General features: G+C 47.9%; 1 protein-coding gene across 2 annotated transcripts in view; it reads left to right on the forward strand.

Moving 5' to 3' along the window:
- The window catches only part of ZFR2 (zinc finger RNA binding protein 2), a 353,820-nt gene that overhangs the window by 292,541 nt on the left and 45,957 nt on the right, over positions 1-15,322 (forward strand). For both annotated transcript variants that reach the window (XM_033954204.1, XM_033954205.1), the window contains exons 14-16: positions 1,059-1,197; positions 1,871-2,001; positions 2,263-2,358. In XM_033954204.1, coding sequence (XP_033810095.1) covers positions 1,059-1,197; positions 1,871-2,001; positions 2,263-2,358 — 366 coding nt within the window. The remainder of the gene's footprint in view (positions 1-1,058; positions 1,198-1,870; positions 2,002-2,262; positions 2,359-15,322) is intronic.

Below are 15,322 nucleotides of genomic sequence, written 5' to 3' on the forward strand. Positions count from 1 at the left end.
TAGTTCTTCACACACAACCTAAGTTCCTCCTTAAGGTAGTGTCCGTTTCATCTGAATTAGTTGGTTGTCCTGCTAACATTTTTTTTCCTAAACCTCATGCCCATCCTGGAGAAAACGCACTGCACACATTGGACTATAAGCGAGCGTTGACCTTTTATATTGAGCGGACTAAGCCACACAGACGGTCTGCTTAGCTTATTTCCTTTGATCCTAACAGAATGGGAGTCTGCCATTGGTAAACACGTAATTTCCATTTGGCTAGCAGGTTGCATCTCTTTTGCTTATGCCCAGGCTGGACTGTCTCTCGAGGATCATGTCATGGCTCAAACTGTTAGAGCCTTGGTTGCATTGGAAGCCCACTTGAGATTCAGCCTGCATTGAAGAGATATGCAACACTGCAACCTGGGCTTCTGTCCACACATTCACATCTCGCTACTGTCTAGAACGAGATAACAAACATGACAGTTGTTTGGTCAAGCAGTCCTGCAAAGTTTGTTTGGGGTATAGAATCTAACCCCCCGCCCCCCTGCCCATTTTGTTCTGGTCCTGGCTGCACCTCCACAACAATGTACTTATGTTTTTAGGCTAATTAAACTTAGAATTCACCATTGTGAGTTCCTAATGTTCTTGTTTTTGGTGAGCCTGATAACTAGGGATTCCCAGATGTGAGAGAATATGGCCTGCTTTCTTGTAGCAGTGTTCTCCAAGGAGAGCAGGCCAGTAATCTCGCATACCCTCCTACTTCTCCTAAGAGTTGAATTCTGTAGTTTTAGATACATTTTTCATTGCTGGTCCAAAGCTCGCGAAGCTTATGGGATGGCACCTTAACGTGGAATGCTGTCTTCAACTTTTGAAGTGATACAAACACTTAACTGTCTGCATTGGGGCTCCATGGATACGTCACCCACATGTGAGATTAGTGGCCTGCTGTGCTCGGAGAACACCTTCTAAAGGGTAAGTACCTTTGCTACCTAGTTCTATGATAGATCAGGGAAATTCTGCATGTGAAACTTGAGAGGGGCTTGGTCCAAGCCAGTTTTTCTTTTTAAACCCACCAGACATTAACGCAAGACCAATATGAAGTTTCATGCAATATTGATGAAGCTCACATCATCATTGCATCAAGCAAGGAGCCAAAAATGGAAGTGAGAGTTTCCATCACATCCACTATATTGAAAGATGAAGAGGCTGAGAAAGGTATGTGCAAGGAGGGTTCCTCAAGATTTCCTATAATTTTAATCTGTTTGATCTTCTTGATCAGTGCTTATGCTTTTCAACTGTTAAAGATCTATTTTTCCTTTTTAATAATATATTTCTTTGGATCTTAAGATAGGAAAAGCTCTGGTAAATGAAGTTATATGTACAACCACAAACTGAAGCACAGTTGGGTCTGAATCCGGGAGGGGGGGAGAGGTTGTGCCTGGTATCCAGTTTTGAAGCTCCTTGCTCCTTGCACTGGACAATAATTCCTGCCTGTGTTCTTCGTCAGACTTCTAACAGTTCAAATAACTATCAGATATCTGGAAAGGATGGGTTTTATGCATAACTACTTAACAAGAAGCATCCCATGAACAAATCCAAACTGAATTTGTGGGAGAGGGGAGATATAAAGAAATTTCAGGGCAGGTCTGATGCCCCAAAGGTATTATTTTGTCCTACCATGTGAGGAAGCTGGATTCTATATCTGAATCTGGCTTCTATTATTCAAACCCATGGAGACTATGATTAATGCAGAGTATACAGTGAGTTTGTAGTTCATTCAGTGCTTGCACAGAGTGACAGGTTTTAGTTGTAAAGAAATGATTCCTAAAAAGCTAGATGACAATAACAGCTATTTAATATTTTTAGGTATAACTTTGTTTTTCAACAGAAGCAAAAGAGCCTGAGACAGAGCCTGAGCCTGAGCCTGAGCCTGAGCCTGAGTCAGACCCCCAGGAACTTCTGAACAAACAGAAATGTTTGGAGTCCTTGAGTGCCCTTCGCCACGCCAAGTGGTTTCAGGTAAAATACATTCCATGCTTGTAAAGATCTTAAATAAGAACAGCAGCTGAGGAAGGCAATGGATAGTTTCATTTCTCTGCCTCTGTAGCTTCTTTAAGTGGGTATTTTAGCGATTTGTTACTTTTTACTTTAAATTCTACAGCTGTTAAAGCTGTCTCTTATGGACACTGAGAAGAGTTCCCCTTCTAGTGATTTGTACATCCGTTTACAATACTAAGACTTTTGATTGGCTAACTTTTTTTTTTTTTTCTTTCCACAAAGTCACGAGCAAATGGCCTGCAGTCTTGTGTGATAGTTATCCGGATCCTGCGAGACCTCTGCCAGCGTATCCCCACCTGGGCTGCACTCCCTGACTGGGTAAGGAGCTGCAGGGATACCTTCTTGTCCATCTTGGTTTTACCTGCTAATTTTCTTTTCTTGAGTTCAATCAGACCAGTCCAGAACATGTGGGTTGAACCTCTCAACCAGCAGATGGAGACAACATACAAATGACATAAGTTCTTACTAAAGTGGAGTATTTATATTTATTTATTTATTATACGTTCTGACTATAAATTTTCCATGCAACCACATCTCACCAGTATTCCAATAACAAAACATGAAGACTAGGTAGAGCCATAATAAGTCAAATGAAAACATCAGAAAAAAATAAAAATAGCAAGTGCTTTCTGAAATAAATTTTCAGACTCCATTGAACCTCCAGAGATGAGCAAGAGAGAGCATATTTCCTTTGATAGGGATGATATCTGGACTGCTTTGAGTTGGATTCAAGAAAAGACAATTGGCAGATAAGACCAAATGTTTGCTTCCTTATCATCCTAACCAGACCAGTCTAGAGCATGAAAGATGCAACAAAGCAGTCCTTCTGTTACGTCCCTTCCAGATTCCATACGCTAGGTGTTCAATCCCAATCTGCAATCCGGGAGTTGCAGTAATCCACAAATTTTTCTGAGCACATGCTCCACCCCCTTAGCCTGAGAGCTAGCAAACATATCCAGTTAAAATTTCTGCAAGCAATCCGTGCAGAAGTCTTTGCATTTGCTCTGATTCTTTTTCTCGGTGGCTTTAGTACCTTGAGACCCCTTCCAGGTGGTCCCCTGTCAGAGGAAAGGATGCAATCCCGTGCTGCTGGGCTACTGTTTCACAAAGAAACTCTTGAGGATCTGTGGAGCCAGCTTGCTGTGTGCCACAATTTCTAGACTCTGGGTCCCTTCCCTTGGGAGTCTGCTTCCCGGTGACCTTGTCATAGGTTTCAAGCGCATGCTGTATGCGTCTGGAGTGAAACCCACCTGAGTTTCAAGGTGCAGGCTGCCTTTCCCACCCACAACCGCATGGGCAAGGATCCATGGGGGCAGAGTCATAGTCGGTGTCTGGCTGACTGAGAGTCCAAAGATTTCAAGTCTGGATCCATTTGGATCTGTTTCTGAGGCAGAAAATACTTTTCCTCTATTCAAATGCTGTTCAAGGCTGCTGACAGTCTGGCATTGCATAATGTGAGTAAACCCCCATTCTGTTTCGCCTAGTAGACTGGTATAGTCCTTACGAATAGTTTATACCTCACTGTGACCAGCAGGTGGAGACTGAGCCCACATACCTATCCAGTCTTTCTCTGTCTCCAGCAGTGTGGTAAGACTAATTCGGCTCTCCCCCCTTAGGGCTGTTGAAATTTATTTCGAACTCCTGGGTTCCCCTTTTTTGCCGGACAGAGCTTGGACGGGTCCTGTTTGGAGATCTGTCCAACCTCAGCAGTGTCAAACCTGGCTGGTCTTGTGCTAGGTCCCTCCCCCTTTCCTTCACCTCCCCACATTTTTGTAGAGATGCCTCAGCTGTTAGCCTGATCCCCGAGGTTGGTCATTCTTCCAGCTTTGAAAGCCGTGGAGTCTGTTCCGAGTAAAGAAAAAAAAATCCTGAGGCTGTGAAGGTCTAAAGGGCTCATTTCCCTTTAAAATTGCTGTGTTTTTCTGTCTGTTCTCAACTAACTGGTACTTTTTTGCAGCTAGGAGCGGTTTTCAGCACAATGAGAACTTTGAAAGGGAAAAAGTGCTCATTGTGTTCCAGATGTCAGGTACTCGCAGCCATCCTGTGCAAGCGTTGTAAAGGCCAGAGCGGTGGAGGAGTCTTGTCAGCATTCGGTGCTGGAGGCCAGGGAACCCGGCTGCAAGTACCTCGCGAGTCGGCTTCAGATCGTGGAGAATCTCGGGCTTCCCCCGCTGCCCACATGGTGATTCCCCAGCCGCCGATGGTCAGGGTAAAAAGGATTCCTTTACCGCATTGGTTGGCTCCTTGGCTTTTGCGGCAGGAAAGTCCCAGGCTTCTCAGACGCTGCAGGCCTCTGGAGCTCCATTTTTGGCAATTTCAGGCCAGATTTTGGCGGGAACCACCTCCATCATCTCTGTAGCCTCAGGTGGCCTTTCCCCTGTATTGGAGAAACAGGGGCAAGGTGTTGCTGGGTCCCCTACTGTGGCAGGGAGTCCCTTGGGGCCGCCGGGGGTTTTCCCCCTTATTTCATTTTGGCACTTTGCAAAGCTTATATGCTGGTAGCTTGAGGTTTAGATTCCAATCCGGGTGATTGACCTTTGGGAAGATTTACAGGATCCTCTTAGGGGACAGATTCTGCCAGCGGTGGGTTTGAGCGCCCACCTGCTGGCGAAGATGCATCTGTGGTGCACATTTTTCAATGGGATGCGCTTCATGAGCTAATTCTTCAGGTCTCTTCTATGTTAAAATTTGAGGATACTGTGTCGGAGCCCCTGCGTATGGTGGACCCCTTGATTAAGGAGATCTGCTCTACTTCCCGCTCTTTTCCTATGCATCAGGATAGTCGGGATATTATGGTCGCACAGTAGCAGGTGCCAGAGGCACCCTTTCACACTCCATGGCCCACCTCTATCCCATTCCAGTAGGGGATAGGGACACTCTGATGTTACCGGTGGTTTCGTCCATCTCAAAACGGCATTCTGTTCCTGTTAAAGGTGGTGCTGCCTTGAAGGACCCTGAGTAGCATAAGTTGGAATCCCTCCTTAAACATAGTTTTGATGTGACAACTCTGGCGGTCCAGGCGGTGATTTGTGGCAGGCTGGTGGCTCGGGTGTGCTTTCGCTGGGCCAAGTGCGTTCTTGACCGTGAGTCTGATAATTGTGAATTAGTGGAGCAGGAAGTTGCCAAAATTGAGATGAGTGCTTCTTATCTCTCAGATGCCATGTATGACCTCTTGTGAGCTTCTGCCAAGGCTTTGGCTTTTGGAGTGGCAGCACGCCGTACCTTGTGGCTTCATGGTTGATCAGCAGATATGGTGTCTAAAGCTATGTTGACAAAGTTTCCTTTTAAGGAGTCTTTCTTGTTTGGTGAGGACTTGGACAAGTTGTTTCAGACATTAACTGATTCTAAAGTGCCTCATTTGTCTGAAGATAGGCCTAGGCTACTGGCTTGGGGTGGTGCTGCTCGTGGGCATGATTTCTGCTGTTGCTGCCCTGGTCAAGGGGCCGCTTCTTTTCAGTCACCTGGACTCTCCAGAGGCCAGTTCTTCCAGCGCATGCAGTCCTTTCGAGGGGCCCACCGGGGTGTGGGTAACGCCTCCGCTGGGTCCCCTGCAGTCCATCCTGCCCAATGACTCATTGCTGGTGCCCACCTTGGTTCCGGTGGGTGCCTGGCTGCTTGACTTTTATCCAAAATGGGCAGAGATCACGTCAGATCAGTGGGTTCTGGAGCTTGCCCGTTTCTTGCCAGATCATTTCTCGCTTCTCTCTCGCAGGTGGAATGGAAGCAGCAGGCCTTTTGCCAGACCCTTCAAATATTGATAGATCTCAAAGCTGTAGTCCCAATCCCTCCTCAGGAGTGGGGCACAGGCTGGTACTCGATTTACTTTGTGGTCACAAAGAAAAAAGGGATTTTATGGCCCATCTTAGATTTGAAAGGGGTCCACAGAGCATGGAAACTCTGGGGTCTGTGAATCTGGCAGTTCAGCCAAGGGAGTATCTGACTTCTCTCGATCTGATGGCAGCCTACTTGCATATTCCAATTCGGACCCCCAAAATCACTTCCTATTCTTTGTGATCTTGGGGCACCACTATCAGTTCCGTGTGTTTCCCTTTAGTCTGGCCATGGAACCTCAGACGTTCACCAGGGTTATGGTGGTCGTCGCGGCAGTGTTGCGCAAAGAGGGCATTCTGGTTCATCCCTATCTGGATGACAGGTTGATTCGAGCAAAATCGTTCCAGGAGAGCACCCGGGTCACGACTCTGGTGCTGGAGTTTCTGCAGTCGCTGGGATGGGTTGTCAACCTTTCCAAGAGCCGATTGGCTCCCTCTCAGCACCTGGAGTATCTAGGAGTTCAGTTCGACACCTCCTTAGGGAAGATCTTCCTCCCAGAGACCCGGATAAGCAAATTGCATTCTCAGATTCTCCTACTTATTGCATCCCAGTGTCATTGGGCTCAGGATTTCCTCCAAGTCTTGGGGTCGATGGCGGCTTCCCTAGACGTAGTGAGGTGGGCTCATGCCCATATGCATCCTCTTCAGTATGTTGTTCTTCCGAGTTGGTCGCTTCAGAGGCACAGTCTGGATCATCCTGTCCCTCTGCGGGGCTTGGCTCGCTGCAATCTTCGTTGGTGTCTCCAGACCTCCCATCTAGTGCAAGGGGTGAGTCTGGACAGGCCACAGTGGACGGTGCTGCTCACGGATGCCAGTCTCCTCAGTTGGGGAGCACAGTATCTGGACATCTTGGCCTCCCACATAGCAGGCGTAGAGAATGTGCAGGCGGACTTTGTCATCATGCCCTAGATTCCGGAGAGTGGTGTCTAAGCCTTTCAGCTGATAGTTCAGTCTTGGGGTCAGCCCCTCATTGACCTGATGGTCATAAGTGTCAATGCCAAAACATCCCGCTTCTTCAGTCGTCGCAGAGACAGACCGGATACTGGTTGCTCTGGTTCAACCATGGCCAACGGAGGGTCTGTTGTATGTGTTCCCTCCGTGACCATTAGTGGGCAGAGTTCTTATTCGCATAGTTCAAAATCCAAGCTTTGTGTTTCTGGTAGCTCTGGATTTTCCTAGGCACCCGTGGTACGCAGACCTAGTGAGGCATCTGGTGGCGGATCCTCTTCCTCTCTCGACCAACTTTCTGACTCAGTGCCCCATTCCAATGTTCGATCCAGGTCCCTTCTGTCTTATTGGCTCTTGAAAGGGAACACCTAGATAAGAAGGGGTATTCAGATAAAGTGATCTCGACCCTCTTGGGATCCCGGAGACCTTCTGCTTCACGGATTTGGTGTATATTTGAGGAGTGGTGTGCTGCGCATGGAGTGGTCTCTTTTCACGCTTTCCATGCCTAACATCTTTGAGTTCTTGCAGGATGACCTGACTTGGTCTTCTCTCCGGGTTTAGCTTGCGGCCTTGTCAGCCTTTCATGGGTTGTTGAGAGGTCAGCGTTTCACTGCCATTCCTGATGATATTCGCTTCTTGCGGGTGGCCAAATTACTCAAGCCTCCCGTGCGACCCTCTGTTCTATCTTGGGATCTGAATCTGTCCTGTCTGTTCTGGTGCGTCCACCTTTTGAACCTTTGGATGACTGCTCTTTGAAGGACCCTACTCTTAAAACGGTCTTCTTGGTGGCTATTACATCTGCTAGACATGTTTCTGAGCTGCAGGCTTTCTCTTGTAGGGCTCCCTTACTGGATTTTTCAAAGGAGCGGGCTGTCTTGCGGCCTGTTCCTTCCTTTCTGCCAAAGATAGATTCTCCTTTTCATGTCAATCAGGCAGTGGTCCTCCCGGTGTTAGGTAGCTGGGAGGGATCTTCAGAGCAGAAACAGTTGCACAAGTTGGATGTCGGGTCCTTCGCTCTTATGTGCAGAGGACCCAGGTGATCAGGAAATCAGATCATCTCTTTATCCTTCTAGCGGGTCCTCGTAAGGGGGATGGTGCTTCCATTGCGCGCTGGATCAAGGAGACTATTGCTTCCGCTTACCTTCCTCAGAAAAAGCCTGTTCCGGAATTTCTCAAGGCTCATTCCACTAAGGGTCAAGCAGCTTCTTGGGCTGAGACTTCTCTTGTGCCTCCAGTGGATATTTACAAGGCTGCAGTTTGGTCTTCTCTGCATTCCTTTGTCAGACATTACGGTGTGGATATTCAAGTGTGTCGGGACGCAGTATTCGGTGAGCATGTTCTGGTGTCAGCCCTTCGGGGGTCCCACCCTTGGTGGGTAGGAGAAATTAGATTCTTACCTGCTATTTTTCTTTCTGTTAGCCTGTAGACCTGTATAGTCACCCACCCTTTCTGTTTTTATTTGGTGATTGTGGTTTTTGCTTGCAGATTTTGTTTTTTCTGCGGGTTCTAGTATTTTTCTAGGACCATGGAGATTTAAGAACAGCGACTATGGCTCAGCTGGTGAGCTGTGGAGACATTTTATATGCCAGTTGTTTCCAAGTGTTTGTTGTTTTTACACTCCTGTTCGGAATATGTGTACTGTTCTCAGTTTTAGTATTTCCTAGATTCTGCTTGGCTATTTGGCAGACTGGATTGGTAGAGGGGAGCCTCTCCTAATATAAAAGTTTTGGTCTCAGTCTCCACCTGCTGGTCACAGTGAGGTTATAACCCATTTGTAAGGACAATACCGGTCTACAGGCTAACAGAAAGAAAATTAGCAGGTAAGAATCTAATCTCCCTTTATCTCCTATTGGAACATCAGGGGTGGCTTGTAAAACGATTTTAAAGTCATTTTTCACATTTTCTGAGGGTAGGGTTCAGGTCCCCCACCTCCCCAGACCCCAAATTGCTATTTCTTATTTTCGCTTTTTGTTTATTTTTGCCATTTTTTGTATGAATTCGTGATGGTGGCAATCTTGGATTTTAAAATCGATCTTAAGACCATAAGAAAAGCCTTACTGGGTCAGACCAATGGTCCATCAAGCCCAGTAGCCCGTTCTCACAGTGGCCAATCCAGGTCACAAGTACCTGGCCAAAATCCAAGGAGTGGCAGTATTCCATACTACTGATACAGGGCAAGCAGTCTTTCTCAATAACAGACTATGGACTTTTTCTCCAGGAACTTGTCCAAACCTTTCTTAAAACCAGCTACGTTATCTGCTCTTACCACATCCTCTGGTAACGCGTTCCACAGCTTAACTATTCTCTGAATGAAAAAAAATTTCCTCCTATTAGTTTTAAAAGTATTTCCCTGTAACTTCATCACGTATCCCCCTAGTCTTTGTAATTTTTGATGGAACGAAAAATCGATCCACTTGTACCCATTCTGCTCCACTCAGGATTTTGTAGACTTCAATCATATCTCCCCTCAGCCGTCTCTTTTCCAAGCTGAAGAGCCCTAACCCCGTTTTAGTGTTTCCTCATACGAGAGGAGTTTTATCCCCTTTACCATCTTGGTCGCTTTTCTTTGAACCTTTTCTATTGCCACTATATCTTTCTTGAGATAAGGAGACCAGCATTGAACGCAATACTCCAGATGAGGTTGAACGCAATACTCCAGATGAGGTTGCACCATAGAGCATTATAACATTCTTAGTCTTGTTAACCATCCCTTTTCTAATAATTCTTAGCATCCTGTTTGCTTTTTTGGCTGCCGCCACACATTGGGTGGAAGGTTGTCTACGAGGATACCCAGATCCTTTTCTTAAGCGCTAATCCTCAAGGTGGACCCTAGCATCCGGTAACTGTGATTCAGGTTATTCTTCCCAATGTGCATCACTTTGCATTTGTCCACATTAAAATTCATCTGCCATTTAGACGCCCAGTCTTCCAATTTCCTAAGATCTGCCTGCAATTTTTCACAATCCGCATGAGTTTTAACAACTTTGAACAGTTTAGTGTCATCTGCAAATTTAATCACCGCACTCGTCGTTCCAATTTGCAGATCATTTATAAATAAGTTAAATAGCACCAGTCCCAGTACAGACCCCTGCGGCACTCCACTGTTTACTCTACTCCATTGAGAAAAATGACCATTTAACGCTACCCTCTGTTTTCTATCTGATAACCAATTCCTAATTTACAACTGAACTTTGCCACCTATCCCATGACACTTTAATTTTTTCAGGAGCCTCTTGTGAGGAACTTTATCAAAAGCTTTCTGAAAATCTATGTCAACCAGCCCACCTTTATCCACATGTTTATTTACACCTTCAAAGAAGTCAAGCAAATTGGTGAGGCAAGATCTCCCTCGGCTGAACCCATGCTAACTGCATCTCATTAAATCGTGTTTGTCTATGTGTGCCACAATTTAATTTTTTGTAATCGTTTCTACCATTTTGCCCAGCACCAAAGTGAGGCTTACCAGTCTGTAATTTCCCAGATCTCCCCTGGAGCCCTTTTTAAAAATCGACGTAACATTGGCCACCCTCCAATCTTCACGTACTACAGACAATTTTAGCAACAGGTTACAGATCAGTAACAGCAGGTCAGCAATTTCATGTTTGAGTTCTGTTAGTACCCTGGGATGTATACCATCCGGTCCTGGCGATTTATCACTTTTTAACTTGTCGATTTGGTTCAGTACATCTTCCAGATTCACCAAGATTTCTGTTCCTCCGCATCATCTCCCTTGAAAACCATTTCCAGTTACATCTTCTTCCATAAAGACTGAAGCAAAGAATTCATTCAGTCTTTCTGCTATGGCCTTATCCTCCCTGAGCACCCCTTTCACTCCTTGATCATCCAATAGTCCCACAGATTCCCTCACAGGTTTTCTGCTTCTGATATACCCTCTTTTGCAAGTTTCTCTTCATATTCTTTCTTAACTATCTTTATCAAAGCTTTGCATCTTCTTATTTTCTTCGTTCAGATCCTTTTTCCATTCTTTAAAGAATATTTTTTTTGGCTCTAATAGCCTCTTTCACTTCACCTTTTAACCATGCCGGCTCTTGTTTCCTCTTCCACCTTTGCTGATAAATGAAATACATCTGGTCTGGGCTTCCATGATGGTATTTTTAAATAAAATCCACAACTGGTTTACAGTCCTAACCTTTGCAACGGATCCTTTTAGCTTCTTTTTAACTATTTTCCTCATTTTATCATAATCGCCCTTTCGAAAATTAAACGCCCCCTACAATAGATTTCTTTTGCGACGTTACTCCCTGTATCAGCTCAAATTTGATCACATTATTCCTCTGACTCCTTTATATTTAAATCCTTTATATTAAAATCAAACAACAAACATTACTATATGTTTAATTAATGTAAGATCTATTAAAACCAAATTTCATATAATTAAAGATTTAATACTACAATCAAATTTGGATATTCTTTGTATAATAGAGACTTGGCTCTCTACGGGAGAAGAAGCATATCTTTCTTTTGCGTGCCCTTCAGAATTTTCTTACATTTATAATCACAGAATAGGAAAAAAGGGTGCCGGATTAGCTGTCATTTTTAAACATTCCTTATTATTTAAAGTAGACCAATCACCAACAGGAGCACTTATTGAATTCCAACATTTTAGAATAATACCTCCCCACCAACTGATTATCCCAGGACAAGCAGGCAGGTATTCTCACTAGTGGGTGATGTCATCAGACAGAGCCCCGGTACGGACGTCTCACAAGCACGTGTTGCTTGTAGAAACTTAAAGTTTCTAGATGCCCGCACCGCGCATGCGCCGGTGCCTTCCTACCCGGAGATCCGGGCGTGTCTCCTCAGTTCTTTCTTTTCCGCGGAGCTGAGAAGTTCAACTTCTTCATGCGCTAGCTGAATTCAGTTAAATTTGCCTTCCTTGTCCGCGTTTTCGCTTTCTTTTAATTACAGTTAACAGTTCTTTTCTTTTTCAGTAAAAAAAAAAAAAAAGAAGATTATTTCCTCCGGCGGGTCGAACGGGCCGGCCACGTGGCTCAGGCCCACTGGCTTCGACCTCGCGGCGGAGATTTTCCGGCCTATGTCCCGGCCAATCACCGGGTTTAAAAAGTGCAGCAAGTGCCAACGCGCGATTTCACTCACGGACCCTCACTGGCGCTGTTTGCAGTGTTTGGGCCCTGACCACATCCCGAAATCGTGCAGGCCTTGCTCTACCCTTACGGCACGCTCATTCAAGCGGCGTTGCCTATTGTGGGAATCGATGTTCAAGATGGACGCAGCTAAGGATCCCTCAGCCTCCACTTCATCTGATACCTCCCCGGTTCGGGCGAAACCGGCATCGACCCCTCCTGCATCGAGTGTGGTGAAACCGGCATCGCTCACCCCGACACCATCCACGAGCTCGACGTCGGTGCCTGCCCCGGTCTCCTCGGTTCAGGTACCTCTTCCTTCCACAGTGCCACCAATGGTCATCAAAGTGCCGAAAGCTACTAAGCAGAAGCACTCGGCCTCGAAGGAGCGCGATGTCCGTGCAGGAGGACCCCCTTTCGGTGCGGATCCCTCCTTATCGGCTTCGCTACGGTCCGTGCTGGAAGCTCAATTCGTTGAGCTCATGCAGACCATCGGACCCGGGCTCATCGCTGCCATACAGGGTGACCTCCCGGTACCGGTCCAAAGGGGCGGTCCGCCCCCTCCCCCTCCCCCACACCGTTCGACCTCGACAACCGACGAGGACGAACGGGGGAGGGCGGCGATGCCCGCGCGGCAAGCCTCGCTTACCGATATGCCGCCATTAGAACCCATTACGCCTCCGCGCCAACATGGGACCAGACCTCCGATCGATACTCGAAGCCCTGGGCATAGTCAGGAAGAGTTCTTCCGTACCCCTTACCAGACTTGGGTAGCATCGCAAGAACCCGCATCGCAAACCCAGTTGCGATCCACTGCTTCCAGCCCTATCCACTTGGGGGCCTCGGGAGACCATGCGATGCACAGACGATCCCGATCCCCGTCCCGCCACCGAGACGGGCACCGATCGAGACACTCATCCTGGCACTCCTCACGCCATTCGGAGGTGTCACCGCAGAAAAAACTGCAACGTAGGGGATACTCCTCATCAGAGGTGTCCCCTCCGAGGGGCCCGGAGTACGAGGAGACACCGGTGCCCGATTCTCCTTGTCACTCCCCGATGTCCACGGACCTGGAGGCCTCCTCCTCCTCCAGCCCGTCCCACAGACCGACGCTGGCGGAACAATTGTCCTTCTCATCATTCCTCCGACAAATGGCGGATGATCTGGATGTGACCCTTGACACGGGCTCCCGATACTCCAAAGAGTATCTGGACACCATGCATTTACCTAACCCTCCAACGGAGTCGCTTCGGCTCCCCTTGCATAAATTACTGGACCAGACCTTCATGCAGTGCTTCGAAACGCCGTATTCCATACCGGCGATCCCCAGCAAACTCGATGCTCGATACCGCATCGTGCACCATAAAGGGTTCGAGGGCCCTCAACTCTCCCACCAATCCCTACTGGTCGAGTCCTCCCTTAAACGCTCTCATCCCTCCCAGGTCTACGCCTCTGTACCGCCGGGCCGAGAGGGGAGAACGATGGACAAATTTGGTAGAAAATTCTACCAAAACTCCATGATGGCGTCACGGGTGCTAAACTACAACTTCTTTTTCTCTTCCTATCTGGAGTTCTTCTTGCCGGTGCTCCGCAAGTTCACTCCGTTCATAGACAACCAAGCTCGATTCGAGTTCGAGGAAGTGGTAGCCTCCCTCTCCCAATTACGCCTCCAGCTGATGCAATCCTCCTTCGATGCATTCGAACTCTCGGCACGCGCCGCCGCAAGCGCAGTAGCTATGCGTCGCCTGGCATGGCTCCGTACTATCGATATAGATCCCAACCTACAGGACAGACTCGCCAACGTACCATGTGCTGGAGCTGACCTGTTCGATGAGTCTATCGAAACTGTTACCAAGAAGCTGTCGGATCATGAAAAATCCTTTCAATCCATCCTGCGGCCCAAACCCAAACCTCAACAGTCTCGACCTTCCAGGCCACCCCTGATTTACCAGCGGCGTTACATGCCCAGACAAACGCCTGCTGCGAGACAGCCTGCGAAGAGACAACCTCCCCAGAAGTCTCAGCAAAAACCTCAGCCACCGGCTGTACCTAAGGCTCCCCAGCCCTTTTGACGCCCCTCCCGGGAGCATAACCTCGGCCTCTCCCATAGGGGGCCGCCTCCATCTTTTTTACCATCGATGGGAGGCCATAACCACGGACCTATGGGTCCTCACCATCATAAGAGAAGGATACTCTCTTCAATTCCACCGGGTCCCCCCGGACCATCCTCCAAGAGAGTATCCTTCAAGCTCGACGCAGACCGCCCTTCTTCTTCAGGAAGTCCAAACCTTACTTCAGCTTCGGGCTGTCGAGCCGGTCCCGTCAGACCAATTGAACCGAGGATTTTACTCCCGATACTTCCTCGTCCCGAAGAAAACGGGCGACCTGCGACCCATTTTAGACCTTCGGGCCCTCAACAAGTTCCTGGTCAAAGAGAAGTTTCGCATGTTGACTTTGGCTTCTCTATACCCCCTCCTCGAGCAGAACGACTGGTTATGCTCCCTGGATCTCAAGGAGGCCTACACTCACATCCCCATTCACCCGGCCTCCCGAAAGTTCCTCAGATTTCGGGTGGGAAATCTGCACCTACAGTATCGAGTGCTACCATTCGGCCTATCTTCATCCCCCAGAGTCTTCACAAAGTGCCTGGTGGTAGTGGCCGCAGCACTCCGGGACAGGGGTCTACAGGTGTTCCCATACCTCGACGACTGGCTCATCAAGGCCCCGTCAGCCCCAGAGGTCACTTCGGCGGCCTTGGCTACAACCTACTTCCTCCAGAATTTGGGCTTCGAGATCAACTTCTCCAAGTCTCATCTACAACCCACCCAGTCCCTCCCCTTCATCGGAGCGGTCCTGGACACCACCCGACTCCGAGCATTCCTGCCTCGGCAACGCATGGAGTCTCTTCTTCATCTCAGCCAGTCGGTGTCTACTCGCCAAACCCTACCGGCGAGACAACTGATGGTGCTCCTGGGCCATATGGCCTCCACAGTACATGTGACACCCTTTGCCAGACTCCACCTCAGGATCCCCCAGTGGACCCTGGCATCACAGTGGAATCAGACGTCCGATCCACTCTCCAAACGCATCTTAGTCACACCTGCTCTTCGGCAGTCTCTACTTTGGTGGATGACATCTTCGAATCTATCCAGAGGTTTGCTGATGCACTCTCCCCCCCATCAGAAAGTTCTCACAACCGATTCGTCGAATTACGCATGGGGGGCCCACCTGGAGGGTCTCCGCACCCAAGGATTCTGGACCAGTGCGGAAAGACTACACCAAATCAATCTACTGGAACTCAGAGCCATCTTCAATGCGCTCCAAGCTTTCCAACACCTACTCCACGACATGGTAATCCTCATTCGCACAGACAATCAGGCCGCCATGTATTATATCAAC

The sequence above is a fragment of the Geotrypetes seraphini genome, chromosome 8 (genome assembly GCF_902459505.1).
Source record: "Geotrypetes seraphini chromosome 8, aGeoSer1.1, whole genome shotgun sequence".
Taxonomy (NCBI): domain Eukaryota; kingdom Metazoa; phylum Chordata; class Amphibia; order Gymnophiona; family Dermophiidae; genus Geotrypetes; species Geotrypetes seraphini.